Source organism: Symphalangus syndactylus, chromosome 2 (genome assembly GCF_028878055.3).
Source record: "Symphalangus syndactylus isolate Jambi chromosome 2, NHGRI_mSymSyn1-v2.1_pri, whole genome shotgun sequence".
In the NCBI taxonomy this organism is placed as follows: Eukaryota; Metazoa; Chordata; class Mammalia; order Primates; family Hylobatidae; genus Symphalangus; species Symphalangus syndactylus.
The window spans coordinates 78,274,652-78,302,590 of NC_072424.2; the positions used below are offsets into that span (position 1 = coordinate 78,274,652).

General features: G+C 38.9%; 1 protein-coding gene across 2 annotated transcripts in view; it reads right to left on the bottom strand.

Moving 5' to 3' along the window:
* SIM1 (SIM bHLH transcription factor 1) overlaps window positions 1-27,939 on the bottom strand; it is a 78,229-nt gene that overhangs the window by 25,959 nt on the left and 24,331 nt on the right. For both annotated transcript variants that reach the window (XM_055259761.2, XM_055259751.2), the window contains exon 10: window positions 9,594-9,762. In XM_055259761.2, coding sequence (XP_055115736.1) covers window positions 9,594-9,762 — 169 coding nt within the window. The remainder of the gene's footprint in view (window positions 1-9,593; window positions 9,763-27,939) is intronic.

A 27,939-nucleotide genomic window follows, 5' to 3' on the forward strand; every position in this document is an offset into this window, starting at 1 on the left:
ATTGTGAAGAAAATCTATCTTTCATAAGCATAACACTATTAAAGATGTAGAACAAAAAAATGCATATAAACTATTAGAAGAATAAGAATGTAATCTAGAAAGAGACTAGGTATCATGAGAACTGAGCCCTGGAACTAGGGCTGAGCCCATAAACAAACATGGGTAACTGAGATGGAAGATAGGGTCAAATGGCATTTCCTACACAGCCGCTCAACTGCCAATGCAATTATTTTATTATCAAAACACACATACAAAGCAAATATCAGCTGTCACATATTTCTGTTTTGTACTGGAGATGACAGTGAGGACATGAAGACTAGAAAGCCAAGCTCAGGACTGGAAACCCTGGAGTATGAGACAGAGAGTGCTCATTCAAAGTTTTACTCTCAAAAGAACCCTTAGAGTCTACCACATCTAATTCCTCCTCAGTGCTCAGGTGTTTGATTTTTATTACATGATGTGGCATTTGTCAGACCATCCATAGGTTGTTTTGTCTCTTTACGGAGGTTATACATTTCTTAGTAGCAGTATGTTCCCCTCCTCTTGGGGTTTTTATATCTCCACAGACAATTAACAAAGTGTCCGCACACTTTTAAAATTTATTTATTTATTCATTCATTCCATTACCATTTAGTGAGTAAATACGTGGATGCTGGGGAATGGAGGGGGAGGGAGGTGGATATGAAAAAGACATGTCATTACTTTCAAAGAGATTACAGTCCAAGAGAGGAGATACGACATGTCTAGAAGGCAGTAGAAGGCAGATTATTCTAAATAGGGGTCCAAAGGAGAAATATAACTCAGCAATATTTTATGAAAGAGGTGGCACTCAATCTGGACCTTAAGCAGAATTTTGAAAAATAGGGGCAATGCATGCAGAAATAAATGCATAAGCACAAGCATAGGGGCAGAAAAAGACAAGGCATTCACCAAACGGTGAGTAGGCCAGTCTACCTAGATCACAAAGTTCAGGTAGGGGACCAACAAGAGAGAATGTGGGGAAGGTTATTTAGGGCCCAATTATAAATGACCTTGAGGAACAGCTAGGGCAGTGGTGGGTCTCCAAGCACTAACATGATCAGTGGTCTCTGATTCATGGTCTGGGAGACATGGCAGACTGGGGAGGAAAATTTTCCAAAATAGGGAGAAAATTAAGATGCTGTTACAATCATCCAGGCTGAGGGAGCTCCCAGGACACAGGCAATGGGGGAAAGAAGATCAAATGGGTGAAAGCATAGAAAATCACATCTTGGGCTGGGCATGGTAGCTTGCGCCTGTTATCCCAGCACTTTGGGTGGCCAAGGCAGGTGGATCGCCTGAGGTCAGGAGTTCAAGACCAGCCTGGCTAACATGGCGAAACCCCGTCTCTACTAAAAATACAAAAATTAGCCAGCTGTGGTGGTGGGCGCCTGTAATCCCAGCTACTAGGGAGACTGAGGCAGGAGAATGGCTTGAACCCAGGAGGCAGAGGTTACAGTGAGCTGAGACAGTGCCACTGTACTCGAGGCTGGGTGACAGAGCAAGACTCTGTCTCAAGAAAGAAAGAGAGAGAGAGAAGGAAGGAAGGAAGGGAAGGAAGGAAGGAAGGAAGGAAGGAAGGAAGGAAGGAAGGAAGGAAGGTCACAGCTGGGTGTTGAGAGTGATCATGAGTCTGGTCCTTGAAAGGGCACCCAAGCTACACCAGGAATTTATTAACTGTCATCTTGCAGCCCCTTTGCAAATCTTGTAAACAGGGATAAACCCAATCCTGCTGATAACTCCCCTTAACATGTGAGCTCTCTAAGCCTAGGGGCTACTGGTTCTCTCACTATCTGCTCCCAACTCCTGCCTCCAGATCATTGCTGGAAGGGCAGGTCAACTCCCAACACATACCACCACCACCACAGATACCACACTGACACCACCACGTTCCTTTATCTCATTCATACTACATGTGTTTTAACAACGTTTACATTTTAATCTTCCCCATTGAATCTGTAAGCTCTCTGGGGTGAGGACGGTATCCTCAGGACTTAACACGTCTCATCACTCACTCTCCTGCTTCTTTCTCCATCTACCCCATCACCTTGGTGGGAATCATCCATCCATTCACTCATGCACTCACTCAATATCTGCTAAGGACTTCTAGGTGGCCAAGGCAATCTGGTTACCAAGGGCAACATCTCCTATCCTCGTGAATCTTACCTTTACTGCTCCAAAATTTCTTCGTTTTACCATGTCATTGTTGCTAGGTCTAATTTCACCTTCCTCATTTATGCCACTTTTTCTCATTTTTTCTTCTTACTGGTCTTTTCTTATTCAATAATTCCTGCTGCCTTACTTAGAAAACTAATGTGACTAAATCTAGCCATCCATTTACTTAATTTTTGTGAGATTTGTCATCTTTAAATTCTCACTATTAGGAATGCATTCTAAATGCCATGTATCAGTGTGTATTATGATGTTATGATAATAAACATCAATAAAATATTATACCTAAGATATATACCCACTTAAGTAAACAAACAAAAAGGTATACAATCCTATATCTGATTCCATGTAACTAATTTATCTACCATAAATATCTATTTTATACTGTTGTGCTCCAAAGCAAGGTGAATGCCAAATAAGTTCTCTATAATGGCTTAGATAAACTGCATTGGAAACAACCACTTTTGCCTATCCCTACTGTTAGTTCCCTTCCATCTCTTTACCCTTCTGCACACTGTCTCCTAAAATGTACCCTTTCTCTGTGCCCCTTTACCATGCATATTCACTCAGCAAGATTATGTGTCCTTCATAGCAGACTTCACTATAACCTATTTGAAATAAGGCACCCTGGTTCCTCCTGAGACCCAGGATAGAAAAACAGGATGGTGACAAATACATTTGGGGTTCTAAGGAAGTTAATTAATGGAGAATAGTGTGAACAGAATGTGATTTCATAAAGCAATCATGGAGAAACCCTGTTTGTGAAAAGGGATGGATGGGCAGAAACCAACACTCCCTGGACACCACTGTCTGCCCCTTGACTCAGTCATATGCCAAGAGAATAAAAGGGTAGAAATTGTGGCCTTGAAGCCCTATGACCAACGACATCTTATAATTCTTCTCTAACAGGTTAGCTTTGCCTCCCCAACTAGACCCTAGTCGCTTAAGAATTCACCTGTATTGCTTTATTGCACATCATAGTATTTAACTAAATGCAAGAGTTAGTAAAAGCCAAACTACAGAGGCCTCACCCCATTGAGAAAAATGTTTTCTAAAATAATAATCTGAGATTCATTTATGAAAACCATCTAAAAAGATTATAAAGGTCTACTCTAATAATCTCCTATAATTTCAACAGGACAGGAAGACTAATCTCAAATTTATCCATGGACAGGAAATACAAATAAACCTATCTAATATAAGACTTTCTAGGAAGATAACCTAAATTTTTCTGGCAAAATGCATTAAAAATTTTTGTTGTTAATGGTCAAGGATTACATATTTGGGTGTTACATATAAAACATGAAATGAAGGAATAGCTATACCAATAGAAGTGCTATGTATAAAGGGATAACTATGCTTAAGAAATTATTGACCCTTCTGATATCTGTGACTTAAAAAGTCAGTCTCTCAGCATAGTAGTCACTGGTATATTTTTGAGACCAGAGAAAACCTTTGCAAAGGAAGAGTTTCTACCTTCACCAAAAGGAAGCCAGATTGCAGGCAATGAAAATTAAGAGGTTTCTGTGGGATTATTTAAGGTAACAGATGTGGAATAAAATCTGCAAGTGTTACAGTGTATCTGTAGCAAGTGATTAAATACTTTCAGATTTCAGAAGCATACAGTCTTCTTTAGGCACTGTTACTACTGAATTATATAGTGTATTGGTTATTACTGACTAGGGAAAAGGCAAGAGGAGGGCAGGATGATACGATAAAACAGGATGGCACGCACTTTCTGTAATAAATGTAACTATAAACATGCCAGTGAGAAGTTTAAAAGGAAACTCTGGAATGAGGAGGCAATTTATTCATAATTGACATGACGAAACCATGGCAAGATAACATCCAACTGGTGTTAATGTAGCTATAACTAGTTTTATTAAAATAGACAGAAAATATTGCAGCAATTTCTAGCAGATAAAGTCTTTGAAATAAATTCTATAAACTCAGTATTTCTAATTCAGCAGAACTATGAAAAATACATTGCTATTTTCATAAGCATAACAAATGTCATAATAATAAAATACAACTGTCATAATGGTAAGATTGCCACCATACAGCAGCACAGTAGCTATGGGCAGAATCTTGGAAATTAACTGTAATATTTCTTACAATTTTTCCAAAACCATTCCAAACAATTTTATTTTGACCTCTCCTGTCCCAAGTAATACCTTGGGTACAAAGGTACAGAGGTACAAAGGTAACTGAGTCATTCATTAAGTGGCCATAATATAATCAAGTCTAAAATCATTCCTAAGGGTATCTCATACCAGAAAGGGACCTAAAGTTTCATCTATTAATGCAGACAAACTGAGTGGTGGTTGACAGAGCAGGAGCACCATCATCTTGGACAAACACCGCCACTTTAAGTTCCAGCTCCTTTTCTAGCCTTATGCATTTCAAGGAAATCACTTTCCTTCTAACTACAAGCAGCCAGGAAGAGCAGACAGTAAAATACAGATAAGACAGCTTGGGCACAGAGGGAGGTGGTGGAAAAGTCTCTTGGGTAACTGCCAAACTTCACCCTCATACAATTGGCCCCAGTAAAACAGGGGGCCTTAATAAGCACATTCCTTTTCCTTCATGTTCACTAAGATAGGGAAGCTAAAAGCAGACTCAGGGGGATGCCTGCAGCTGCATGAAGATGTATGGGAACAGACACACAACTCTCCCTCACAGATAAGCACAACAAAGAGACACAGAAGCAGTCCAATCCTCTAATAAACTCTCTCACCCTGAATCCTTAAAAACTCTTAGTCTGTAAGACAGTGTGGCTCTGACCTAACTCAGCCGGAAGTCCCTCTCAGGTTCATTTTCTAAAATAAACCTGTCCTTGTTGACTGGAGAGCCACCCTTCATGTTTCTCTCCTCTTTCTTTAATTCTTACAGTGGTAGCAAATTACAATTTGGGCATGTCTTGAATATTCGTATAAGGATGCCTAAATAATTCCAAAAAGCAGTGTTACTGTCAGCCATTTGTTAGGCATCTGTTAGAAATCTAGATATGCCTAATACATACTAGAGCAAAAAGCCTAATGAATAATAGTGATAGAATCATTAAATCACTATTTATTTAAGTAGCTAAAGAGGCACAAGACATTACCCTATGAGTCCAATTTTGCTTTTGCTCTGGAAACTGCCTCTTGAAAATTTTGATGAGAATTTTCATGCCAAAAATATGTAAATATGTAGATAACAAAAAAGACTGTCACCTTATTTTTGAAAAAAATGGACAGAAATATTTAAAATTAAATACAATTAAAAGCTTTATCATTTAGTCACTAAAAAGGAATTTATTTTGCAGCTATTAACACAGAAAGGAGAATCTGATATGTGTGTCAATAACTACTAAAAGTAAGCTTTAAAAGTATAATTTCCAACTAAATCCATAATGATCAGAATATATTTATGACAAGAAAAGGTACAAGCAACAAAGGATAAAACATTCTATCCATTCTTCCTCTACAGTCCCTTTTATTTCAGGAGAGAACTTTAGTTTAGATCTTCACAGACTCACACCAGACTATTAAAATTAGTCCCCTAAATAGTTTTCCTTGCTTCGATCACATTAACCCTCTCATTTCCTGTCCAAAACCTTTACTAGTTCTCAAAAAAACAAACTCTAAACTCTTTGGCCTAGCATATCGTTGGTACCAATCTATGTTTCCAAACATATCGCTTCTTCTTTGCTTCTCATTAAAAGACACCAACTCTCCTCCACTCCACCTCCAGACCCAATCACATTAACAATTTATTCCTGCATTTCCTCATAATCTTAGGCTTCCTGAAGTCCCCTCTCCTCTCCCTTATGCTCATATACCTGAGTTCTACCCTCGATGCCAGGTCTTTCACAACACTTTCCTCCGCTAGGCCAGAGTCCATATTGCTTACACCACAAGCAATGTCTTTTTTATACACCATCTCCTAGATAATACTTATTCCAGTATATAATTTATGACTTCATCTGTACCGCAAAACTTAAGGATATTTCTTTTACCAATTCTTTATAGTCTAGCACTTTTTAATCCAACCCCTAACTACCAACTATTATGATGGCCAGAGAAGTATCTTTTTAATGCAGGTATTCAGCTAGCGTCAGTTAAGTCAAAGACACACAATAGCAATGATGCGTGAAAATTAAAAGTGAACTATTCCTTAACAATATACAAACAATTTGGACCAGATAAGATTTTTGAGAAGCTAATTTTTAAAAATTTTGAGAATTTAGAATTCAAGATGAAGGACTTCTAAGTTGCTTCTTCCAACAGAAACAGTGATTAGTTTGTCCTTGACATCATGGTTTTCCAGTGTGCCCCAGAGGAAACTCAGCCTATGACAATTCACTGTAAATGCCTGCTCGCTTGTCTGTATAACACCAAGGATAGCATGCTCCATTTCTGATCTCTAGGTTATCAACAACCCATGCAGCAGGAACTCAGTCAATGATTGATTTAGCACCATGATTAACTAAACACAATTAAAGAATAACTTTAACTAGGCACATAAATGTTAAGTAAACTTAATTTATGACTGTGCAATTTCAAATGAGACGTATGGTTGAAATTCTAAGGACTAGTTTATATAAGCATTAACCACAATAACAAATACACAAACTTCAAGATAAATCTTATGTGGACATATCTGTGTGCATGTGCATTTCATAGAACATTTCTAGAAGAAAGAACAATTTTGGAGAGAAAAAATGAAAAATGGGCACTTGGGAGGCCGACGCAGGAGGATGGCTTGAAGCCAGGAGTTCAAGACCAGCCTGGGCAACAAAGTGAGACTCCCATGTCTACAAAAAACAAAAAAAAAAATAAAAATTAATGGGGCACATTGTTGTGTGCCTGTAGTACCAGCTACTTAGAAAGCTGATACTACAGGGAAGTATTGCTTAAGCCTAGGAGTTCGAGGCTGCAGTGAGCTAGGATCTTGCCACTGCACTCCAGCCTGGGCAACAGACTGAGACCCTGTCTCCAAAAATAAATAAATAAATAAATAAATAAATAAATAAATAAATAAAATTTAAAAAATTTTCCATTTTTATCTCATCTGTGTTCCTTTTCTTTAAATCATAGAATGTGTATAACTTTCCAGTTAACTCCTTTCTGCCCACCCTCACCACATGGAAGGGATAGTCTAATGGTAGTTATAACACTTAGCGTCCTGTTAGAGTGAACTAATAGAAATGTTAGATGTTAAGAGCTGAGTATGAAAGAGAACAAAGACTAGAGAGTGAGGATTTGGGGGTCCAATAGGGAGATTTTATTTTTGTGGCTTAATTTCTATATAGCAATAGACAAACTCCTTCTACTTAGTACCTCCTAATTTAAATTCTTCTTTCATCTATGTGTCCAACACATCTATATATTAAAGGAGAGAACTACCCAAAGCCATAATCCATCTTTCCAACAGTAAAAAGAAACCATAAAACTCTCTTGCCAAGGTACAAGATAGCAATAAGAAAATCTTCTCGTTAGATGTTCCATAAAAAGAAGCAGCTCCTGGCCGAGCGTGGTGGCTCACATCTGTAATCCCAGCACTTTGGGAGGCCGAGGCAAGCGGATTTGCCTAAGGTCGGGAGTTCGAGACCAGCCTGGCCAGCATGGTGAAACCCCATCTCTACTAAAAATACAAAAATTAGACGGGCATGGTGGCAGCACCTGTAATACCAACTACTCGGGAAGCTAAGGCAGGAGAATCGCTTGAACCCAGGAGGCAGAGGTTATGGTGAGCTGAGACTGTGCCACTGCACTCCAGCCTGGGCAACAGAATGAGACTCCATCTCAAAAAAGAAAAAAGAAAAGCAGCAGCTTCTTCTCTGCAGTGACTTTGACTAAAATATATATTTTATAAGTTAAGTGCTCAGTACTTATAATGGAAGTTGTGCACTGAAAAACATCTGGGCATCACACGTCTACTCGCCTTTCTTTTGCCAGAGTAAAGAAACCTGATCTTCTGTGGAAGACTTCAAACCATGTGACATAAGTCTCTTAGAGGCAGAGACCATGTTGTACTCATCTTCATACACCAAGCCACTAAAATAATCTAGCAAATAGTAGCCTCTTAGTGACCACTGATTCAGTGAACAAGATTTTGTCAAATAGTATACACTTATAGATATCAACAGAATAACATAACTCTGACAAATAAGAAAACAATAGTTTCTATACCTACTGGATTGTCATTTTTACTTACAAAATATATTTGAAAATAAATGACAAAGCCCACCTTGATGAATAAGTGACTCAGAAACCAGTTTGTTTTTGTTTTTGAGACAGAGTCTCACTGTCGCCCAGCCTGGAGTGCAACGGTGCGATCTCGGCTCACTGCAACCTCTGTCGCCAAGGTTCAAGCCATTCTCCAGTCTCAGCCTCCTGAGTAGCTGGGACTACAGGCACATGCCACCACACCTGGCTAATTTTTGTATTTTTAGCAGAGACAGGGTTTCACCATGTTGGCCAGACTGGTCTTGAACCCCTGACCTCAAGTGATCTCCCACCTCAACCTCCCAAAGTGCTGGGATTACAGGCATGAACCACCGTGCCCAGCCTCCAGTTTGGTTTTAAACTAGTCCAGGAAGCATTTCCTGAGCTACTCTAGTGAACTGCAGGAGGTTTGACACGATGCTATTAAAAGAGAAGGAAGGAGGTGAGGTGGCCACAGGATATTGGGAGTGGGTAATTCTCAGTCCTGTCCTACTTCCTTCAGGCCAGGAGAGCTGTGTACACACCTTGACATAGTCTAGTTTATATGTCTGTGACTGAACAGAAAAATATTTTTTTTTCTTTCAAGAACCAGGAATCCTATTTGTACTTTGCAATGTTTCTAGAATACTTCTCGGGGTCTCATCTTCTCTCCACCTTGCAAAGACGAGAAGAATTTGCTTTTCCTACCATTCCTGCCATCTGGAAGACCCTCTTTATTTCATTCCTTCTAGTAAATAGCCAGTCTGTGTTGAAATTGCATGGGAACATGCATCCTTGATCCTTTGCCTCCCCCTCTTAATTTTCTTCTTCTTTAGTTCCTGTCCCAAGACACATTTTTCTACATCGAGCTCTTGTTTCCCGTATTCTGTTATGCTGGCTACATCATTCTGGTAACTCACTGGGTGGGAGGGAAATTCAGGATCAATCTCCTCAAAATCACAAAGAATTTATAGTTCTGACAACAACCAGACCCTCATGACCTTTATATTAATGCAGTAAACCACAAAATTATTTCAAATTTGTACTAGCAGTTATTTTAAAAGGAGGCAGATAGTTTAGAGAACCTTCCAGATTTATAGAAGTTTTAGTTATTAAAACTAGATAATTCATTCCAAACAGTTTTAATACTTTCTCAACTTCAAGTTCAAACCATGTCGCCAAAATAAAGTTGCAAAACAGCAGTGCACTTACCTGAGGGTATGGGGAAGTCCTGGATTTTGACTTTGAGCTGGAGAGCCGGGATTTGGCCCCCTTTCTATTGTCAGTCATGGTGGGGGTGGAGCTACTGGTATAGGAGAAGGCTGGTTTGGAGGCTGAGATCTGATCCAGGGAGAGCTGCAGCCCTTTGTATTCTGTGTCTCTGCAGGGTGGGAGGACAAAGCCCTTAATCAGCCACCATAGGAAATGGATTCATGCATACTCTCATCAGGAATGATAGTAATCCGAATTTGAAAAGAAGGCAAGCAAAAGTTAGCCCTATAACTAGCTTCCACAAGCACCTGGATTATTCTAGCAAGGCCTAACATTTAACTAGTGTGCTGATAATAATGTATTCATTTTTTTTTTAGTTAAGTGGAAAATAAACACATAATTCAAATTCTCTGAACTTCTGTGAGCTCTTTGATGAGATATGAATTAAACAACCTACTCTACAGGTTCCTTATGTGGGGTGGTCATCTGATGCTACCAGATTATTGGTAGCATGTCTACCACCAATATAAGGAGAATGTCTACTTTCAGCTGTTCTAAGATCAATCATTCTGGTAAACATTCAAAGCATTTTTAAAGTTAGCTAACTAGTTTAAGCAGGATTATAAATACTTAAAAATTCCTCTCAACAGGTTAATTCAGTTACTTTGCCACCGTTCTTTCCATTCCTTCCTTTATTCAATAAATACTTATTGAGTTCCTAATATACACCAGACTTTGTGCTACATGGGGATGTAAGAATAAATAAGATACCTATAAACCCTGCCCTTGTGTGGATTATAAAATATTGGGGAGAAGAAACAGTAAACAAATAAACATACATAATAACTGCAGACCGTGGTATGAAGCTTATCTTAGGAAGCTCATTGCAAAAGTATACTTGAGATATCTAGAGGCTGAAGACGACAGCCTTGGCCTGCCCATAGGTACAACCTCTGCTGGCTTCTAGACAGCAGTGAATCTCGTCGGACTCCTCAGTTTTCATAAGAGGATATCAACTCTTTCCACTAGCAACCAAAATAAAATGTTTTAGAGAGTCTTCTTTATGAAGACTCATGGGAGAATTTTCTCTCAGGTACCAGAACTCTCTGGGCTGCCCCTGGGTAATTGATTTATTTTGATCTCATGAACACTGTGAATCATATAGCTCCTCAGGTTTCCCTCTTTGCACTAAAAGTCAAAAGTCCCCAAGCCTTGAGTCTGATTTATAATCACTTCTAGCAAGTGTACAAAGTCCTCACGGCATGCACTTTGTGCAACAAACTCCACTGGCTTCTTTTATTTTTCTTATTTTTCACTTTCTCTGATTCTCTAATGGGTTTGCCTTTTAAAATTTTTTACATGCATTTTTAATAGTCTTTGGATTGAGAAACATATAAAAACTGATAATTTTTTTTTTTAAGACAGAGTCTCACTCTGTCACCCAGTCTGGAGTGCAGTGGCGTGATCTCAGTTCACTGCAGCCTCCACCTCTTGGGTTCAAGCGATTTCCTTGCCTCAGCCTCCCGAGTAGCTGGGATTATAGGAAGCCACCATAACACCTGGCTAATTTTTGTATTTTTAGTAAAGACAGGGTTTTGCCATGTTGGTCAGGCAGTCTCGAACTTCTGACCTCAGGTGATGCACCCACTTTGGCCTCCCAAAGTGCTGGGATTACAGGCGTAGGCCACTGCACCCAGCCTAAAACCCGACAAATTAATAAAATCATATACATAAAAGTGACCAGCACATTCCATGGATCAGCAAATATTCATTTATCTTCTTTTCTTTGTCCCTATTGGTTCTTCTATAGCAAGATCAGGCAAAAGCAAAAGTATAATTCAGTACTTGAAAATCACTCATAGAGTAGATTAAAAGTATTTTCACCACACACACACACGCACACACACACATAATGATGAGTATGTGAGGTAATGCACATGTTAAATAGTTTGATTTAGATTTTCCACAATGTATACATACATCGAAACATCATGTTGTACATCACAGATATACATTTTTTACTTGTCAATTTAAAATGGATAAAATATAATCGAGACAAGAAGTCTCTTAAGTAAGAATAGAAACCAGCTAAAACAGCTCCAACAATATCACTGCCATCAAACACAGGGCAGTGATGTATATCAGCAAATTACAATGGCTTCCTATCAAATAATCCATCCACTCAAGGCAAGCTTTCTTAAAAAAATGTTCTTTACATAAGCAGTAAAAATTTAGGAAGTGAACCTGCAATTTGTCTTTCAGGCTTGGGAAGTCTGATCCCATCACTGGTCTGCTTTTCAGCTCTAATCAACTCCTTCTAAGGATCATATAGACTCAGCACTCTGTCAGAAATGCAATATCCTCCAAAATGTGGCTCCCACTTATTTTTCTGATAATATTTCAAAATTTTCCTTCATCTACCCCTTGCTTCATCCAAACAGTTGTCCCTGAATTGACTTTAAACTCTCTTGGTTCTTCTTAGCCTATAAAGCTCTTCTTAACTCCCACTTGCCTCTATCAAGCCCTTCTTGACTGCTAAAGCTATTTATTCAATACATATTTACTGAGTGTCTCTTCTGTATGGGGCCCTGTTCTGGGGACAGGGAGACATCAATGAGCACAAGGACTAAGTTCCTACCCCTCATGAAGAAGTTACCAGGGCCAGTTCCTGAGTATTGTGGGGAAGGAAGCAAGAACTATCCTTTTCCACCTCTAGCCTTACTTTTCAAGTGATTATCTCTTGTCTTTCTCAGTGGATTCTAAGTCCCTAGAGGAGAAGAGTTAAGAGATATTTTATTACATTCCAATGGCCATTTGCACAGTATTTCACATAGAAGGAACAGGAGGAAGATAACAAGGATGAAACTAAGAAAGATTGTTTTTCCCAGTGACCACTAATAACTTGCAACCCAATATCCTTTCTGCATGAGAAAAAACTCAGATGGGCTGTGAGTCCTCTGACCTACCTGCCATTGGACATCAGTGAGCCAAGTTAACTGGAGTCTAACAGGAGGTAGAGCCTCCACCCTTGGGCATTTCATGTGTCAAATGCACTTCCGTTCATTGGACAATAGTCCAGTAGACATTTAGTTCCTGCTTGACAGGATCTAGACAGACAATAAGAATTGTGCACCCATGAAAGTTTGGCCAAATAACTTGGTAAACCCGTTCCTGATGCTGCATCTCAGCCCAGGGGTTTTATGGCTATAAGCAGGGAATAAGCAAGGATTTATTTCTCTCTTGCACACTTTCAGACCCCAGCCCCCTACCCACCCCCCGCCCAGGGTATGCATTTCACTGTTGAAAAAGTTTTACCAAAATTTTTGCATGGCTTCTAATAACAGAAACACTTCAAATTAAATAGATTAAAATAACATTTAAAACCAAGACATGGTTTTAAATTTCACATATTCACATGAAAACTAAAAAATATAAGAAGAGTTATACAAATACTCTTGATAAATTAATACAAATATTAATGCTTTGGTACACATCAAAAATACAAAAATAATCCACCAAAATTTAATGGAAGACCATGACAGCAGGTTGATCAGTGGTTTAAGCTAACCTCTGCCTCTATGTATAGGCCTCAATTTCTTTTTTGTAACTCATATGGATTTGGTGAATTTTTTTATTTTGTTCTGTTTTGTTTTGTTTGAGACAGGGTCTTGCTGTCTCATCCAAGTTGGAGTGCAGTGGTGCAATCTCAGCTCACTGCAGCTTCAGCCTCCCCAGCTCAAGCGATCCTCCCACCTCAGCCTCCCAAGTAGCTGGGACTATAGGCATGCACCACCATGCTCAACTGATTTCTTTTTATTTTTGGTAGACACGAGATCTCTCTATGTTACCCAGGTTGGTCTCATACTCCCAGGCTCAAGCAATCCTCCTGCCTTGGCCTCCCAAAATATTGGGATTACAGGGGTGAGCCACCATGACTAGCCTTGGATTTGGTGAAGTTTAGATGAAATATTCTATGAAAAACTCATAGCACAGTGCCTAGAACATAGTAAATGCTCAATAAATAGTATTATATCTTACCTTCCAAATTGTGTGACAATTTTTGGCACCTGCTCTCCCCAGAACAATAGTTTCACTTTGGTAGTGATTACAATACATTTCATTACAAAAACCTTTTACTGTATTTCTTTCCTTTCTATCCCTGATATGGTTTGGCTGTGTCCCCACCCAAATCTCAACTTGAATTGCATATCCCGGAATTCCCACATGTTGTGGGACGGTACCCAGTGGGAGGTAATTGAATCATGGGGGCCAGTCTTTCCCATGCTATTCTTCTGATAGTGAATAAGTCTCACGAGATCTGATGGGTTGATCAGGGATTTCTGCCTTTGCTTTTTCCTCATTTTCTCTTGCCACTGCCATGTGAGAAGTTCCTTTTACCTCCTACCATGATTCTGAGGCCTCCCCAGACATGTGGGACTCTAAGTCCAATTAAACCTCTTTTTTTTTTCCCAGTCTTGGGCATGTCTTTATCAGCAGTGTGAAAACAGACTAATACAATCCTAGACCATTTTAATTTACTCTGTTACTTTTTAGCCTCTAAAATCTATTGCAGTATGGCCAGAATACTTTTTAAGGTAAATTCTTTATTGCTAAGTCAGCAAATGGGGACCTTATGGCAACACAGTCACTCTGAGAGGAATTTGGCCTTCCTGCTTCTCTGTTCAAAACTCCAACAGCTCAAAAGATGTGCTAGGATTGAAAGCACAATAAAAAATACCCACTTAAAGCCATTTCAAATACGGTTGATGTGCTGCCAAGAGCAGCTCTGAATGGCAGATTCACTAAGAACAAAGCATTTGTTTTACTTTCAGAATTCTATTAAATTGAGCGTTTCATTTGTATAGCTTAAAGGGCTAGATGCTGATGGGAATCACATTATGAGCTCCATTTTCTTCTTCCTAACCCAGACACAAATTGTCTGGCCCTACCCTCTTCCTTTCATTTGGTGAGACACTTTCTGATATCGCATATGTGCTCAAAGTTACATGCATGCTCAGTAGAATCATGTATTTAATGCTTCCTCATGGAGTGGAACAAAATAAAAAGCTGCACAGAACTTAGACTCTTAAATCAGTGTGGTAAGAAATTTGACTTATCTGATTTTTCTAAATGAAGGACAGCACTGCTCTCCTTCTAAAGTTTTCTTGAAAAGTGCCACACAAACCCTGTTTGTGGCTCCATAAGGTAACTTTCTCAAGGGCAGTTCATGCTGTTCTCTCAGACATGATTGGCATATGGAAAGGAACTGTGGCACATGCCATTTGACATATCCTTCAAAAGGCTACTGAGGAAAATTTATTTTTTTCTCCCTTCAATGATTTGTAGAGACCTCCAGACATCTTCAGGTGCCTCAGCTCTGAAAGCAGTCTGAAATGGGAAATCTGCAATCACTAGGACTTGCAGCTTGTCAATCTCACCCATATTTACATAGACCAAAGTAATCCTCTTATTCCATTATGGGCAGTCAGAAATCATTCAATTTGCAGAATTAACCATCTGAGTCTACTTTAAACTTTATAATAGTCATGTACATATTTGAAATAACTCAAATTCCAATAGAGAAAATGGGGCCATTTTTGTATCATTGGGCTTCCTCAGCCTCCCCTTAAGCAATGCACCGTGACCACTCATGAGGCAAATGCCAACATGCCATATGGGAAGCTCAGCGTGACACCCTTGGAAAGCCAATAGAAGGTGTCTTCGCCACAAAAAGGCATTGTCAGTTTTAGAGAAATGCATTCACATTATTTCTATCATTTCAACTGGGAGAATGGCCTCCATAATACCAATAGCCAAACTAATTTACAAAGAAACGTGGAACTATTTACAATTTCAAGTGAGTTTGAATGAGTGTATAGAGAAAGCAATCAACAGTATTTTATCAGTTCTTGTTGATTCAAGATTATTTGCAAGAACTTTTCTCTTCCACCCCACCATATTCCACTTTCATTTTAGATTACTTTATTTTTGCTTCTGTCATGTCAGTTTGGAGTCTGCTGGCCAATCTGGAGCTTCTTTGTTGGCTTTATGTTGTGTGGCAATTCTTAAAAGAGGTTGCCAGATTTCCCGATTGAGCTGTTTTTTTAAACAGCTGAAGGTGATCAAATTACCAAGGAAAACGTGGAAACAAAGACATACAATTGATTTGGCTCCAAAGGCGCTGATTGAAATAAGCAAAGAATTGCATTAAACCGTGATCGGATTAGGTGGGAACGACTGCGCCTTACACTAAACTTTTTAATTGGATTCTAGAGTCACTGTTACACGAAGTGCATGACCTTCTTTATATTCTGGCAGAGTTACCGCCTGGCCACTGGGTAAACCTCCGCAGCAGAGAGAACTACTTTACGTTTCATTTTCAAGCTCCTATGGAGCCCAACAGAGAGAGCTGACAAGGAGCAATACTGCGAGGGGCTCACAGACTAAGACAATCTGCTGGGAAATTAGGCTAAGGCACCCTTGGAAATGTAATAGTCTCATACTAATAAGTGGATTTATGTTTGCTCCTTGTAGTTTTCTCCATTTGATCTGGTGATTTTAATAGTTTTCCCAAAGTCTTTGGTTTTACATAAACATACATTGCCTCTGCCTAGAAACCATCTTTCTTCTCCACTTTGAAGGTTTCATCCAACATGCTATGGAGTGGATGGCACCACAAGGGTAAGGAATGGTTCAGACACAAAGTTTGCTATCACACTGTAATTTCAAGAAGGAAAGACATGAGTGTAATCAACAGGCAAACAGTAACAGCCAAAAAGTAAGGCAAAAAAAATTGTGAAATGTTGATAAGATGTGGCAAAGTCAGCCAGCCTCATAACAGAGATTGTGTAATACCTTCATACCAACCCATGAAACAAGTGGAAATATAGCTAAGTCCAGACCTGCCATCACGCTACATCTAAATTTGTTTCCTCACCCCTCCAGGCCACAGTGATTTCTCCCAGCTCCCTCCTCTGAGTTCCTATACCATTCACTGCCTCAACCACTCATCTGGCATTTCTAATGTTCTGTCTTACAGTGTGGTGGCTTCATATCTTGATAACCTCCTTCTAAATTCCTTCTCTTATAACAGCCTTTATTTACTGTCTAGACAGTATCTCACATAGAACAGATGCTCACTTGCAAGAGATTAACAAAATAATTATCTTTTAATAAACTTTTGCTCATCTCAAATCCAAATGAATAAAAGTTCAGATACTGGTAAATATTTTTACCTAAATGAGAGACATCTACTAAGTGAGTTTATGTGAGAGATTCTTAAATTCTCAGATTATAATTAATAATGATCATTCTGAAGTTCTGTGAGGTCTTAAATTTAAAAAAAGCAAATCATGTTTTACTGTTATGCACATTAATAAAATGTACTTATTTTTATGAAATTATAATTCAGGCTCAGCATATGCGATACTTAGCCAAACTGGAATTTTAAATTAATTTCATCCTCAACCATTTATTTGGACTATTACAGTTGTATTGAAGGAGTTAGAAAGATAGTGTTTTAGACGCCCAGAGAAATAACTTCTGCAGATCAATAATAAATACAGTATATCTGCAATAGAAAAATAAGTAAAAGAGGCCGGGCGCGGTGGCTCATGCTTGTAATCCCAGCAATTTGGGAGGCCGAGGCGGGCGGATCACGAGGTCAGGAGATCGAGATCACGGTGAAACCCCGTCTCTACTAAAAACACAAAAAATTAACCAGACGTGGTGGCGGGCGCCTGTAGTCCCAGCTACTCGGAGAGGCTGAGGCAGGAGAATGGCGTGAACCCGGGAGGCGGAGCTTGCAGTGAGTCGAGATCGCGCCACTGCACTCCAGCCTGGGTGACAGAGCGAAACTCCGTCTCAAAAAAAAAAAGAAAAAGATATGACAATGCACAAATTGCTGGGAAACATTTTTTAAAGGTTTAACCTCATGAGTAAAATGAATTAAAGCAGCTATATGAATTAAAGCAGCTAATGGGTGCCATTTTTGCTTTCAAATTAGCAAAACATTTTAAATGACCATAAATCCAAATGAATATAAGGTGAAATGAATGGACATTCTTATATACTACTAGTAAGACAGTAAACTGGTAGTGTTTATCAAGAGTTTTTTGTTTGTTTGTTTGTTTGTTTGAGACGGAGTCTTGCTCTGTCGCCCAGGCTGGAGTGCAGTGGCGCAATCTCGGCTCACTGCAAGCTCCGCCTCCCGGGTTCACGCCATTCTCCTGCCTCAGCCTCTCCGAGTAGCTGGGACTACAGGCGCCCGCCACCATGCCCGGCTAATTTTTTTGTATTTTTAGTAGAGACGGGGTTTCACCGTGGTCTCGATCTCCTGACCTCGTGATTCGCCCGCCTCGGCCTCCCAAAGTGCTAGGATTACAAGCGTGAGCCACCGCGTCCGGCCTATCAAGAGTTTTAAGAATGTTCATACCTTAAATTCAGCACACTAGTCCCCCCTTATCCAAGTGAGTACATTCTAAGATCCCTAGTGGGTACCTGAAATCATGGATAGTGCCAAACCCTATACCTACATTATAGGAAATGTATATATAGGAAAACACACACACTTTATTATATACTTATAGTAAAGTTTAATTTTAAAATAGGGTATAATAAGAGATTAACAATAAAAATTGGTAATAAAATAGAACAATTATAACTACATGCTGTAATTGCATGTGAACAGGCTCTTTTTCCCTCTCTCTTAAAATATCTGATTTTATTGCACTCACTTATTGTTGGACTACAGTTGACCTCATATTACTGAAACCACAGAAAGCAAAACTGTGGATAAGGGGGGACTATGGGAATTCCACCTCTGGGAATATATCTTATAAAAATAATTGGAGATGAGTATCAAGAATCTGTATACAGGGCTGGGCGCGGTAGCTCACGCCTGTAATCCCAGCACTTTGGGAGGCCAAGGCGGGTGGATCACTTGAGGTCAGGAGTTTGAGACCAACTTGGCCAACATGGTGAAACCCTATCTCTACAAAAAATACAAAAAATTAGCCCGGCGTGGTGGCATATGCCTGTAGACCCAGCTACTCGAGAGGCTGAGGCAGGAGAATCGCTTGAACCCAGGGGCAGAGATTGCAGTGAGCCAAGATTGCACCACTGCACTCCAGCCTGGAGGACAGAGTGAGACTCCATCTCAAAAAAAAAAAAACACAAAACAAAACAAAACAAAACAAAAAAACGCTATATACAAGGGTGTTTATCACAGCATAATCTCTTAAGTTTAATTATAAATAATCGAATAAGAAGAACCAACAATAATAGAATTACTAAATTATGATATATCCATGTGATAAAATATTATGAAGTTATTAAATATTTTGACTCTAAGGACATAAAATATACCACAATAAAGTAAAAAATTATCTCTCTTTGACATGTACTGTATATGCATATTGAGAGATAATAAACTAAAATATTTAGTTGATGTTTGAAAATGGATTAAAGATGTCATCTTCTCTTTAAACATCTCTGCATTACATTAATTTTTTCTAGGATATATGACTTTTATAATCAGGAAAATATTTCTTTTTAAAAAAACACTAATTGAGGGAAATTTCAGGTACTTTCATTTCATATTAAAACTTTCTTTACATTTCCAGAATTACTTCTTTCTGTATATTAAATTACAAAAGAGAAAGCACTAGTAAATTTCTTTTTCTCAAGGTTCAGCTCCTCAGGTATACCATCTGTGATTTTAAAATATCCACATGCTGTCTCAGTGCCTGCATGTTTCACTCACTTTCTGATCTGTTTACCACCCTTCCTACCTTATAGAATGATCTGTCTCTGAAGCCTTTCATGTGAGCTATATGACTTTCTGTTTCCCTCTTAAGAGAATATAATTTAAATTATTACCATAATTGAAAAAAAAAGAAAGTCTTGTCATGTAGTTTCTTAAAACAATTTAGTGTCCTGTGGCTTATAAATGGTACATTTGTCATTGTTCAAATGAAGTAAACCCTAATGTGGGGGCCACATTTCTTGTTCTAAGGAACTTTATTATGCTCAGAAATTCATTCCATATTTAGCTACTAAAGGTTAAATATATTTGTGAATCCTTCAGGTTGAAGTTCTACATTCAAATGATCTTATATTTTTTCTGTTTCTTATTTTCTTGGAAGCTGGAGGAGGGTGTTGGTCTTTAAAAGTTAGATCTGAAAAAACACAAAATATGCTGCCTCTTTCAAATGAGGCATATATTTAAAATTGTCAGCCTCTTCTTCCACAATCTAAACCCCTAATTGTAGCCCACTTCTAGAAAAGAATCAAATATAAAGAAAAAGTAATATTAATATCATATTAGTACCAATCACGTTTGTATTAATTCTTTTATTTTCAAAAATAGGAAATGAAATACACATATGTTATTCTGGCCTCCTCTTTTCCATTATTTCCTACCTCCCCACCCTCTGTGTCCATCCCCCTCACCAGACCCTTCACTGTCATTTATTAAGCTAATGTTTTTCAAGTGTATGTTCCCTTTAGAAGTCTTCCAATACCTAAGAAGATAAGTAATGGAGGATCCCATTATTGAACACCTTATGGTTGAGGTTCTGTTATCACAGAAACAGCTTTCCTACCTAGTTCTTAGCAAAACTGATTGATTCCTAAACCCTGAAAGTATCCTCTGGTGGAGGGGTAAAAGGAGCATACCTCCTGTTTTCAGCTCCACACAAACTCCAGGAACAAAAAAAATACCTGTAATAATAAAATAATTTTCTACAACACTGGGAAATTTAGACTCCATACCCAAGGCCACAGAGTCCCCAAATTCCCCACAGGATCTCACGTGGGGAGACCCCATAAGGCCAAACCTCACAGCACGGTTGGAAGCTCTGCCCTTTTCTGTACAACACAAAGACACTGGCATTTCTGTAGATTATAGAAAAGTAGAGCCTCAGATTCTTAACTCCGCAGGAAATGACACTGCAAAAAATGATGGCATGATGCAATGTTTTCAAATGCACAAATCTTCATTTGTTTAACTTAAATATTTTAAAATACATCCTATACCATTTATTCTTGATTAAACCTCTTCTAGATAGTTAATCATTAATGGTTTCTTTACAGTTGCTGTGCAAACAGTTCATTCATACCTATGACATATCAAATCTCATAGACATGTTCTTTAATTGGATTCATTTATTTCTAATCTCCTTAAAGCCCTTACTACTGTAATGCTTGGCTAAATATACATTAAACTCTATTATTTAAATGACTAAAATAAATTTGAGGTTTGTTTTATGAATAAAAATTCACAATTCAACAAATGTCCTACCATTATTATTAGTATTATTCTGTGCTTCAGTATTCAGACATTATTTTAAACTGCCTGGTAGGTAAGTTGTATTTAAACAAAATAAGTTCTGAATATTTGCTAGAGATTTTGGATTGCCCACTAAAACACCAAAATTTTCATTGTCTCTATACTTGACGTCAGAGAACTTGTATAATACTACACAGAATACATAGTTATCAACACAGCCCATTACCAAAGACAGAATAGGCAGCAGCAGCCGGTTTTTATGGTTTACAGGGCTTGAGAAAGTTCCCTGGCCATCATGAAGATGTCTCAATAGTGGTCTAATAGCTGATGCTTAAAATTCGTTTATTCATATTTTAATCTATTTATCTTAAGCCGATGGCCCAGAAAGAGATAATAGTAGGGCTGGATGAGTGATGGTTCATTCATTGGCCAAAGTGGGAGGATTGCTTGAGGCCAGGAGTTCAAGAACAGCCTTGACAACATAGCAAGACCCCATCTCTACAAAAAATAAAAAACAATTAGCCAGCCATAGTGGTGCACATCTGTAATCCTAGCTACATGAGAGGCTGAGGCAGGAAGATTGATTGAGCCCAGCATTTTGAGGCTGCAGTGAGCTATGATCATGCCACTACACTCCAGCCTGGGTGACAGAGTAACACCCTGTCTCTTAAAAAGAGAGAGAGAGAGAGATAATAGTGTATGCCTCATTTGTTCTCATTTATTGATTTAGTTTATCAGCTACTTTCCTGAAAGCAGTAGTTCTAAAACTTCAGCACGCCTCAGAAGCACCTGAAGAGTGTGTTAACACAGCTTGCTGGGCTGTTTCCCTTAAAGTTTCTCATTTGTAGGTCTGGGGTTGAGCCCAACGATTTGCATTCTTAACAAGCTACTGGGTGGTGCTGATGCTGCAATCGGGGGCCGTCCAACACTATTAGTCTCTTAACGGCCTATCAAAATTAAAATGAAAAACTCTGTGTTGCATTTGGCTTGATCTGATAACAGGCAGCTCTTTGCCTGTCACTTATTTGGACACCAATATCAATTAATGGGAGGTATTGAAACAAGTGAAGCTCCTGGTTCAGTCACAAGAACACGTTACAGTCATTACAAGCACGGGAGTAAAATGAATGGCTGAAGGGCAGCCGCAAACCCGTAAGAATGCTCAGAACCAAGGATTCTACCTTTGTTAATGGTTTTCAGTAGGAAGAGGTGAAAGACAGCACATTCTAAGATTGCATTTTACCAGAGAATGTTGCTATTCTTGGAGAGATGTAAAAAGTGGCAAGGGACTTGGGTTTAAAAGCACAAACACAGAGAGAATCCCACCTTAATGGGTACCGTTATGATATCCAGTTCAATATAATGAGGCTATTTCTGCAATCTGCCCAGCAGCCCACATTAGCATGGCTTTACTGATGTGGATACAACAAATTTTGTTTGAACAAGAAATCCCTGGGTGGGGCGGGGGGCGGGGGGAGGATCCATTCACAGGCCCTATCCATTTAGCAATCAGTCAAAGAAAAAATATTCTTCTAGTAAAGACAGCAGCTCCCATTTGAATCCTGGTAAAATATTAAATGTTCTAAACAAAATAATTTTCTGTGGGTGATACGTCGATTGTTGTTTTGTGAAAACATCATGATTGTTGATGCTAAAATTAGTGAAGAAGAGATGGGCTCAGGATATTGACTGGCAATTGAGTAGGTCCCAAGTATACCCAAACTCTGAAGAAACTGAGTCACCTTGTTGAGACCTCATATTTAAAAAGAGGGTAAATTGTCCACAGACCATGCAAAGTATTGGCAAAATGTCATAAATAACTATATAGGTATTAGGTAGAATCATATGAAATTGCCAATATTGAACTGTTTTAATGTATAGAAGTGACAATTTCATATGGTTCACCCTAAAACAGCATTATCCACTTAAAGAAAGCATGCCAAAGAGGAAATCAGGTGGATGCTAGAGTCCAGACCCTGGGTTGGTATGCTCGCTGGACCACTCACTAGCTGTGTTGTATTGGCTGAGTCACTTAGCTTCTCCGACCTCTCACAAAAAGCAGCTGCCCTTCAAATGTGAGTCTGTCTTACTCCTCAGCCTTCCTAAGCATGTAATGAACAAAACAGCGTGCCACGCCTCTTTCAGCTTAGGGCTAACAACCACCTCCCAGTCTCTCCCAGACAGAGCAGCAATGCCTGAGAATTAACTCTTATGAAAGAAAAAAGAAGCGAAAAAATTACAAACATCTAAAACAATTGACAACATATTTCAAAATGTAATACATCTGCAAAGACTATTTTGAATCTAGAATGATTCTTTAATTTAAAAATTCACTGAGATTCATAAACCTATCAGAACTCAACCCCCAAAATTTTGAAAAATCCCATCTGCAGCAGGAGAAAACATCATTACAACAGGACAAAAATCAACACAACTTCTCTCTTTCCCTGAGGCAATGAGATAAACAGGGCCCACCCTGGACAATGTCCTTGAGAGAGTTAAAGTTGAACTCCTTAATCTGTAGCCAGTTACCTTGCTGCCAGTCATGAACTCCCTTACCATACACATCACACACACACACACACACACACACACCACACATCCCTCCCAAGGTGCCCAACTCCTCCTACTGTCTCTCCTCCCTTCTTACTATCTAGCCAGAAAGCAGTCTAACCATACCTGTGAGCTCATTCCTTAGGAGTGACCCAAACAGTGCCAAGGTGCTTTGGGCCCTCTTCCTTCTAATTGTGAGTGGACGCACTTTCCTCCATAAAGGCATCTCAGTTACCAGCAAGCCCACAGGGAAATCAGGCTAGGATACAGGCTAGGATATGCTTATTTCTTTTTCCTGCAGACACTGTCTTACTCATTTTGATGTCCTCTGAACTGTGCACAGTGCTTGACACATAATAGGTGTTCAATAAGCCTTTTATGAATGCTTGAAGGCCACTAGTCCTAACCAACTGAAGGAGGATCTTTCCAGATGCACCAAGATAATTACTGATTTCTTGTTCTTGGGCCACCCTCTGCCTTCCTAAGACTCATGCTTTCCCTCCATTGGTCCAAAGACTCACACACATTTATTTTGTGTTCATTGGCAGGACAAAAATTATTTTATTCAATTTCACTAAAATAACTACTGTAATAATTCACATGTGCTCAGTGTTACTTTGTGTTGGGCACAGGGCCACCAACCTTACACATGATCTCATTAAATGTTCCAGTTGACTCTGAGGTAGAACCTATTATTACCTGCATCTTACGGGGTTTTGTTGTTGTTGTTGTTTGTTTTTTGTTTTTGTTTTTGTTTTTGTTTTTGGGACGGCCTCTTGCTCTGGCACCAGGCTGGAGTGCAGTGGCGCGATCTTAGCTCACTGCAACCTCTGCCTCCCAGGTTCAAGAGATTCCCCTGCCTCAGCCTCCCGAGTAACTAGGACTACAGCCCGCACCACCACACCCGGTTAATTTTTTGAATTTTAGTAGAGACGGGGTTTCACCATGTTGGCCAGGATGGTCTCGATCTCCTGACTTCGTGATCCACCCACCTCAGCCTCCCAAAGTGCTGGGATTACAGGTGTGAGCCACCACACTCGGCCCATTTTACAGATTTTGTAAAAATAGAGAGATAGTGTAGTTAAGCAATTTGTCCATAGTCAGTGGGCTAATGAGTGGCAGTGCTAGGGAACAGACAATAGACTGTAGATTCTAGAGCCCAGCCTCCTAACTAATATGCCATGTCACAGGATAAAATATTATGATATCTATTTGATAACATATTTTTCAAATACCTTGTAATGCATTCCTATGTTTTTCAGAGTTTGAAACATCCAACTAAGAAGCCTAAGGTTTAGACTGCATCATATTCTAATAACAGCAGGATTATAATATCAAATGAGACTCTCTGACCCTGCAAATCTGGAACCAACTGTATAGGGACTTTGAACCTCCCTTTTCTCCAATCTGCTGGTGTTTGTCGTCCTAATATATACCTCATATTTTCTTTCTGAAAATAATTTTTAAAATATACCCATCATACATATGGTAGCACAGTGTATTCGTTTCAATAAGATTTACATTCAGAATATTGATATCAAAAAAAAATTTTTAATGGTGTTGTATGTCTAGATGCTAAAAAAAATTTATTACTAAAGCTGGGTGAACTTGATAATTATATATCAGTACCAATTTGGGAAAGGCAAGAGACTATGCCTCCCTGGCACAAAGAAGGTTCTCCATAAATGCTGACGTTTCTCCCTCTGCATGGAAATCTCCGCTCCCTTTAGAGTATCAATGACAACAGTGAAAAACAGAATGAGCCTGACCAAACTGCAGAAATCACCACATACAAACAGCACAAAGCTTGGAGGTTTGTGTGCTGTGGGACTGGGGAAGGGAGAGAAAATAAACACCTAAATTTGTGGGTTTGAGGATATAGAAAAAATAGTTTCCAGTCCTGATGAAACATGCTCAGTTCTGGATCACCGTATCTCACCTTGTACAAAAATCAACTCAAGATGGATCAAAGCCTTAAATCTAAGACATGAAATCATAAATTCTAGAAGATAACATTGGAAAAACTCTTCTGAACATGGATATAGGCAAAGAATTCATGGCTATGACCCCAAAAGCAAATGCAACAAAAATGAAAATAAATAAATGGGACCTGATTAAACTAAAAAGCTTCTGCATTGCAAAAGAAACAATCAGCAGAATAAACACAAAACACACAGATTGGAAGAAAATGTTTGCAAACTATGCATCTGACAAAGAACGAATATTCAAAATCTACAAGGATCTCCAACAAATCAACAAGAAAAAACAAATAATACCATCAAAAAGTAGGAAAAGAACATAAATAGACATTTCTCAAAAGAAGATATACAAACAGCCAACAAACATGAAGAAATGCTCGACATTACTAATCATCAGGGAAATGCAAACTAAAACCCCAGTGAGATACCACCTTACACCTGCAAGGATGGCCATAATTTAAAAATCAAAAAGCAATAGATATTGGTGTAAATGTGGTAAAAAGGGAACACTTTCACACTACTGATAGAAGTGTAAATTAGTACAATCACTATAGAAAACAGTATGGAAATTCCTTAAGGAACTAACAGTAGAGCTACCATTTGATCCAGCAATCCCACTACTGGGTATCTGCCCAAAGGAAAATAAGTCATTATATGAAAAAGACACATGCACATGCATGTTTATAGCAGCTCAATTTGCAATTGCAAAGATATGGAACCAATCTAAGTGCCCATCAACCAATGAGTGGATAAAGAAAATGTGGTATATATACACCGTGGAATACCACTCAGTCATAAAGAGGAACGAAATAATGTCTTTTGCAGCAACTTGGTTGGAACTGGAGGCCACTGTTCTAAGTGAAGTAACTCAGGAATGGAAAACCAAATATCATATGTTCTCACTTATAGATAGGAGCTAAGCTATGAAGACGCAAAGGCATAAGAATGGTATAATGGACTTTGGGGCTTCCAGGGAAAAGTTGTGTGGGGTGAGGAATAAAAGACTACATATTGGCCACAGTGTACCCTGCTTGGGTGACAGGTGCACTAAAATTTCATAAATCACCACTGAGGGATTTATCCATGTAATCAAAAACCACCTGTATCCCAAAAACTATTGAAATTTTTAAAAAAGAAACATGCTCAGTTTCAACAATGAAGTTCAAGGTAAAGAATGTAAAGAAAGAGAGAAAACCTAGCTTAAACAAGAGCAGTGAGACCATCAGTGTTTGAATCTAATTTGAAGAGTGATACTAATGGTGTTACGAGGAGTGCTTACTGGAAAAGAACAACATGACAAATGTATATAGGTCACTGACCCATCTCAAAACACCCTACTTCTGCCTCCAACCCTTAAAATTCCATCCTTTCCCTGATAGCTCCACTGTCACTTTGAACTCCTTTGTATTCTGTGTCCTTAGCAAATGGTGCAAGTATACTCTAACATTGCAAACTGAGCTAATCTGACTTCTCAAAGATTTCAATGGAACTCTTCTATTTCACCAACTAAATTGTCAACTGCTTGATAAATGCTAAGATTCCTACTTCATGTAATCATGCAATTAATCATTGCAATCTGCTATACTCTGTGAAACACTGGTATACAGCCACACTCAGTCCATGTAGAACAATGAGGAATATACAAAAGGCTCCACTGAACACCATCAGAAATGTCAGTGTTTGGTGTTTTATGCACGTTAAATTACAGCTACTAGCATTGGTAAAGTTGACAAAACACTGATTCCAACTAAATTACCCTAGATATTTGGTTAGTTTCTTATGATCTCTTTTTCCCCAAGAAACTAACCTATGTAAAACACCTTCCACACTCTCTAGCACAAAGAAAGTGCTCAGTAAATGCTGTGTTTTCTCCCTCCACATAGAAATCTCTACTCCCCTTAGAGTATCAAGACTACAGTGAAAAACAGTGTGAGCCTAAACAAACTGCAGAAATCACCATACACAAAGAGCACAAAACTTGGAGGTTTGTGTGTTGAGGGATTGGGGAGGGAAGGGAAAATAAACACCTAAATTTATGGATTTGAGGATACAGAAAGTCAAGTTAAGGAGAAAACTATTAATTCTCTTTCAAAGTGTTTTAGTTGACATTACATAATTGGCAAGAGCTAATAAAAACAGCTAAGAAATTCTAAGCACCTGCTTTCTGTCAGATACTGTGTTATATTCTTTCTATATATTATCTCATTTAATCCTCCATAAATCCCCAAAAGGTGGGTACAAATGTCCCCATTTCACATATGGGGCAACAGAGGGTCAAAGAGGTAGAGTGATCTGCTTAAGGCCTCACAGCTATTATGTAGTCAAGTCTTCGTTCTAACCCAGACCCATATGGCACTAAAGCCCATGCCTTTGTTTCACAGATTACTTGGAAAATGATACTGTGGGTCTTTATAAAAACAAAATCACAATCGTAGTGCAATACCTCTTTCTGGAGATGGCCCAGGCTCAGCAAGACCCCAAACATTGTCAGTGCCCTACAAAGTAACTTCTCCTTCCAGTTCCA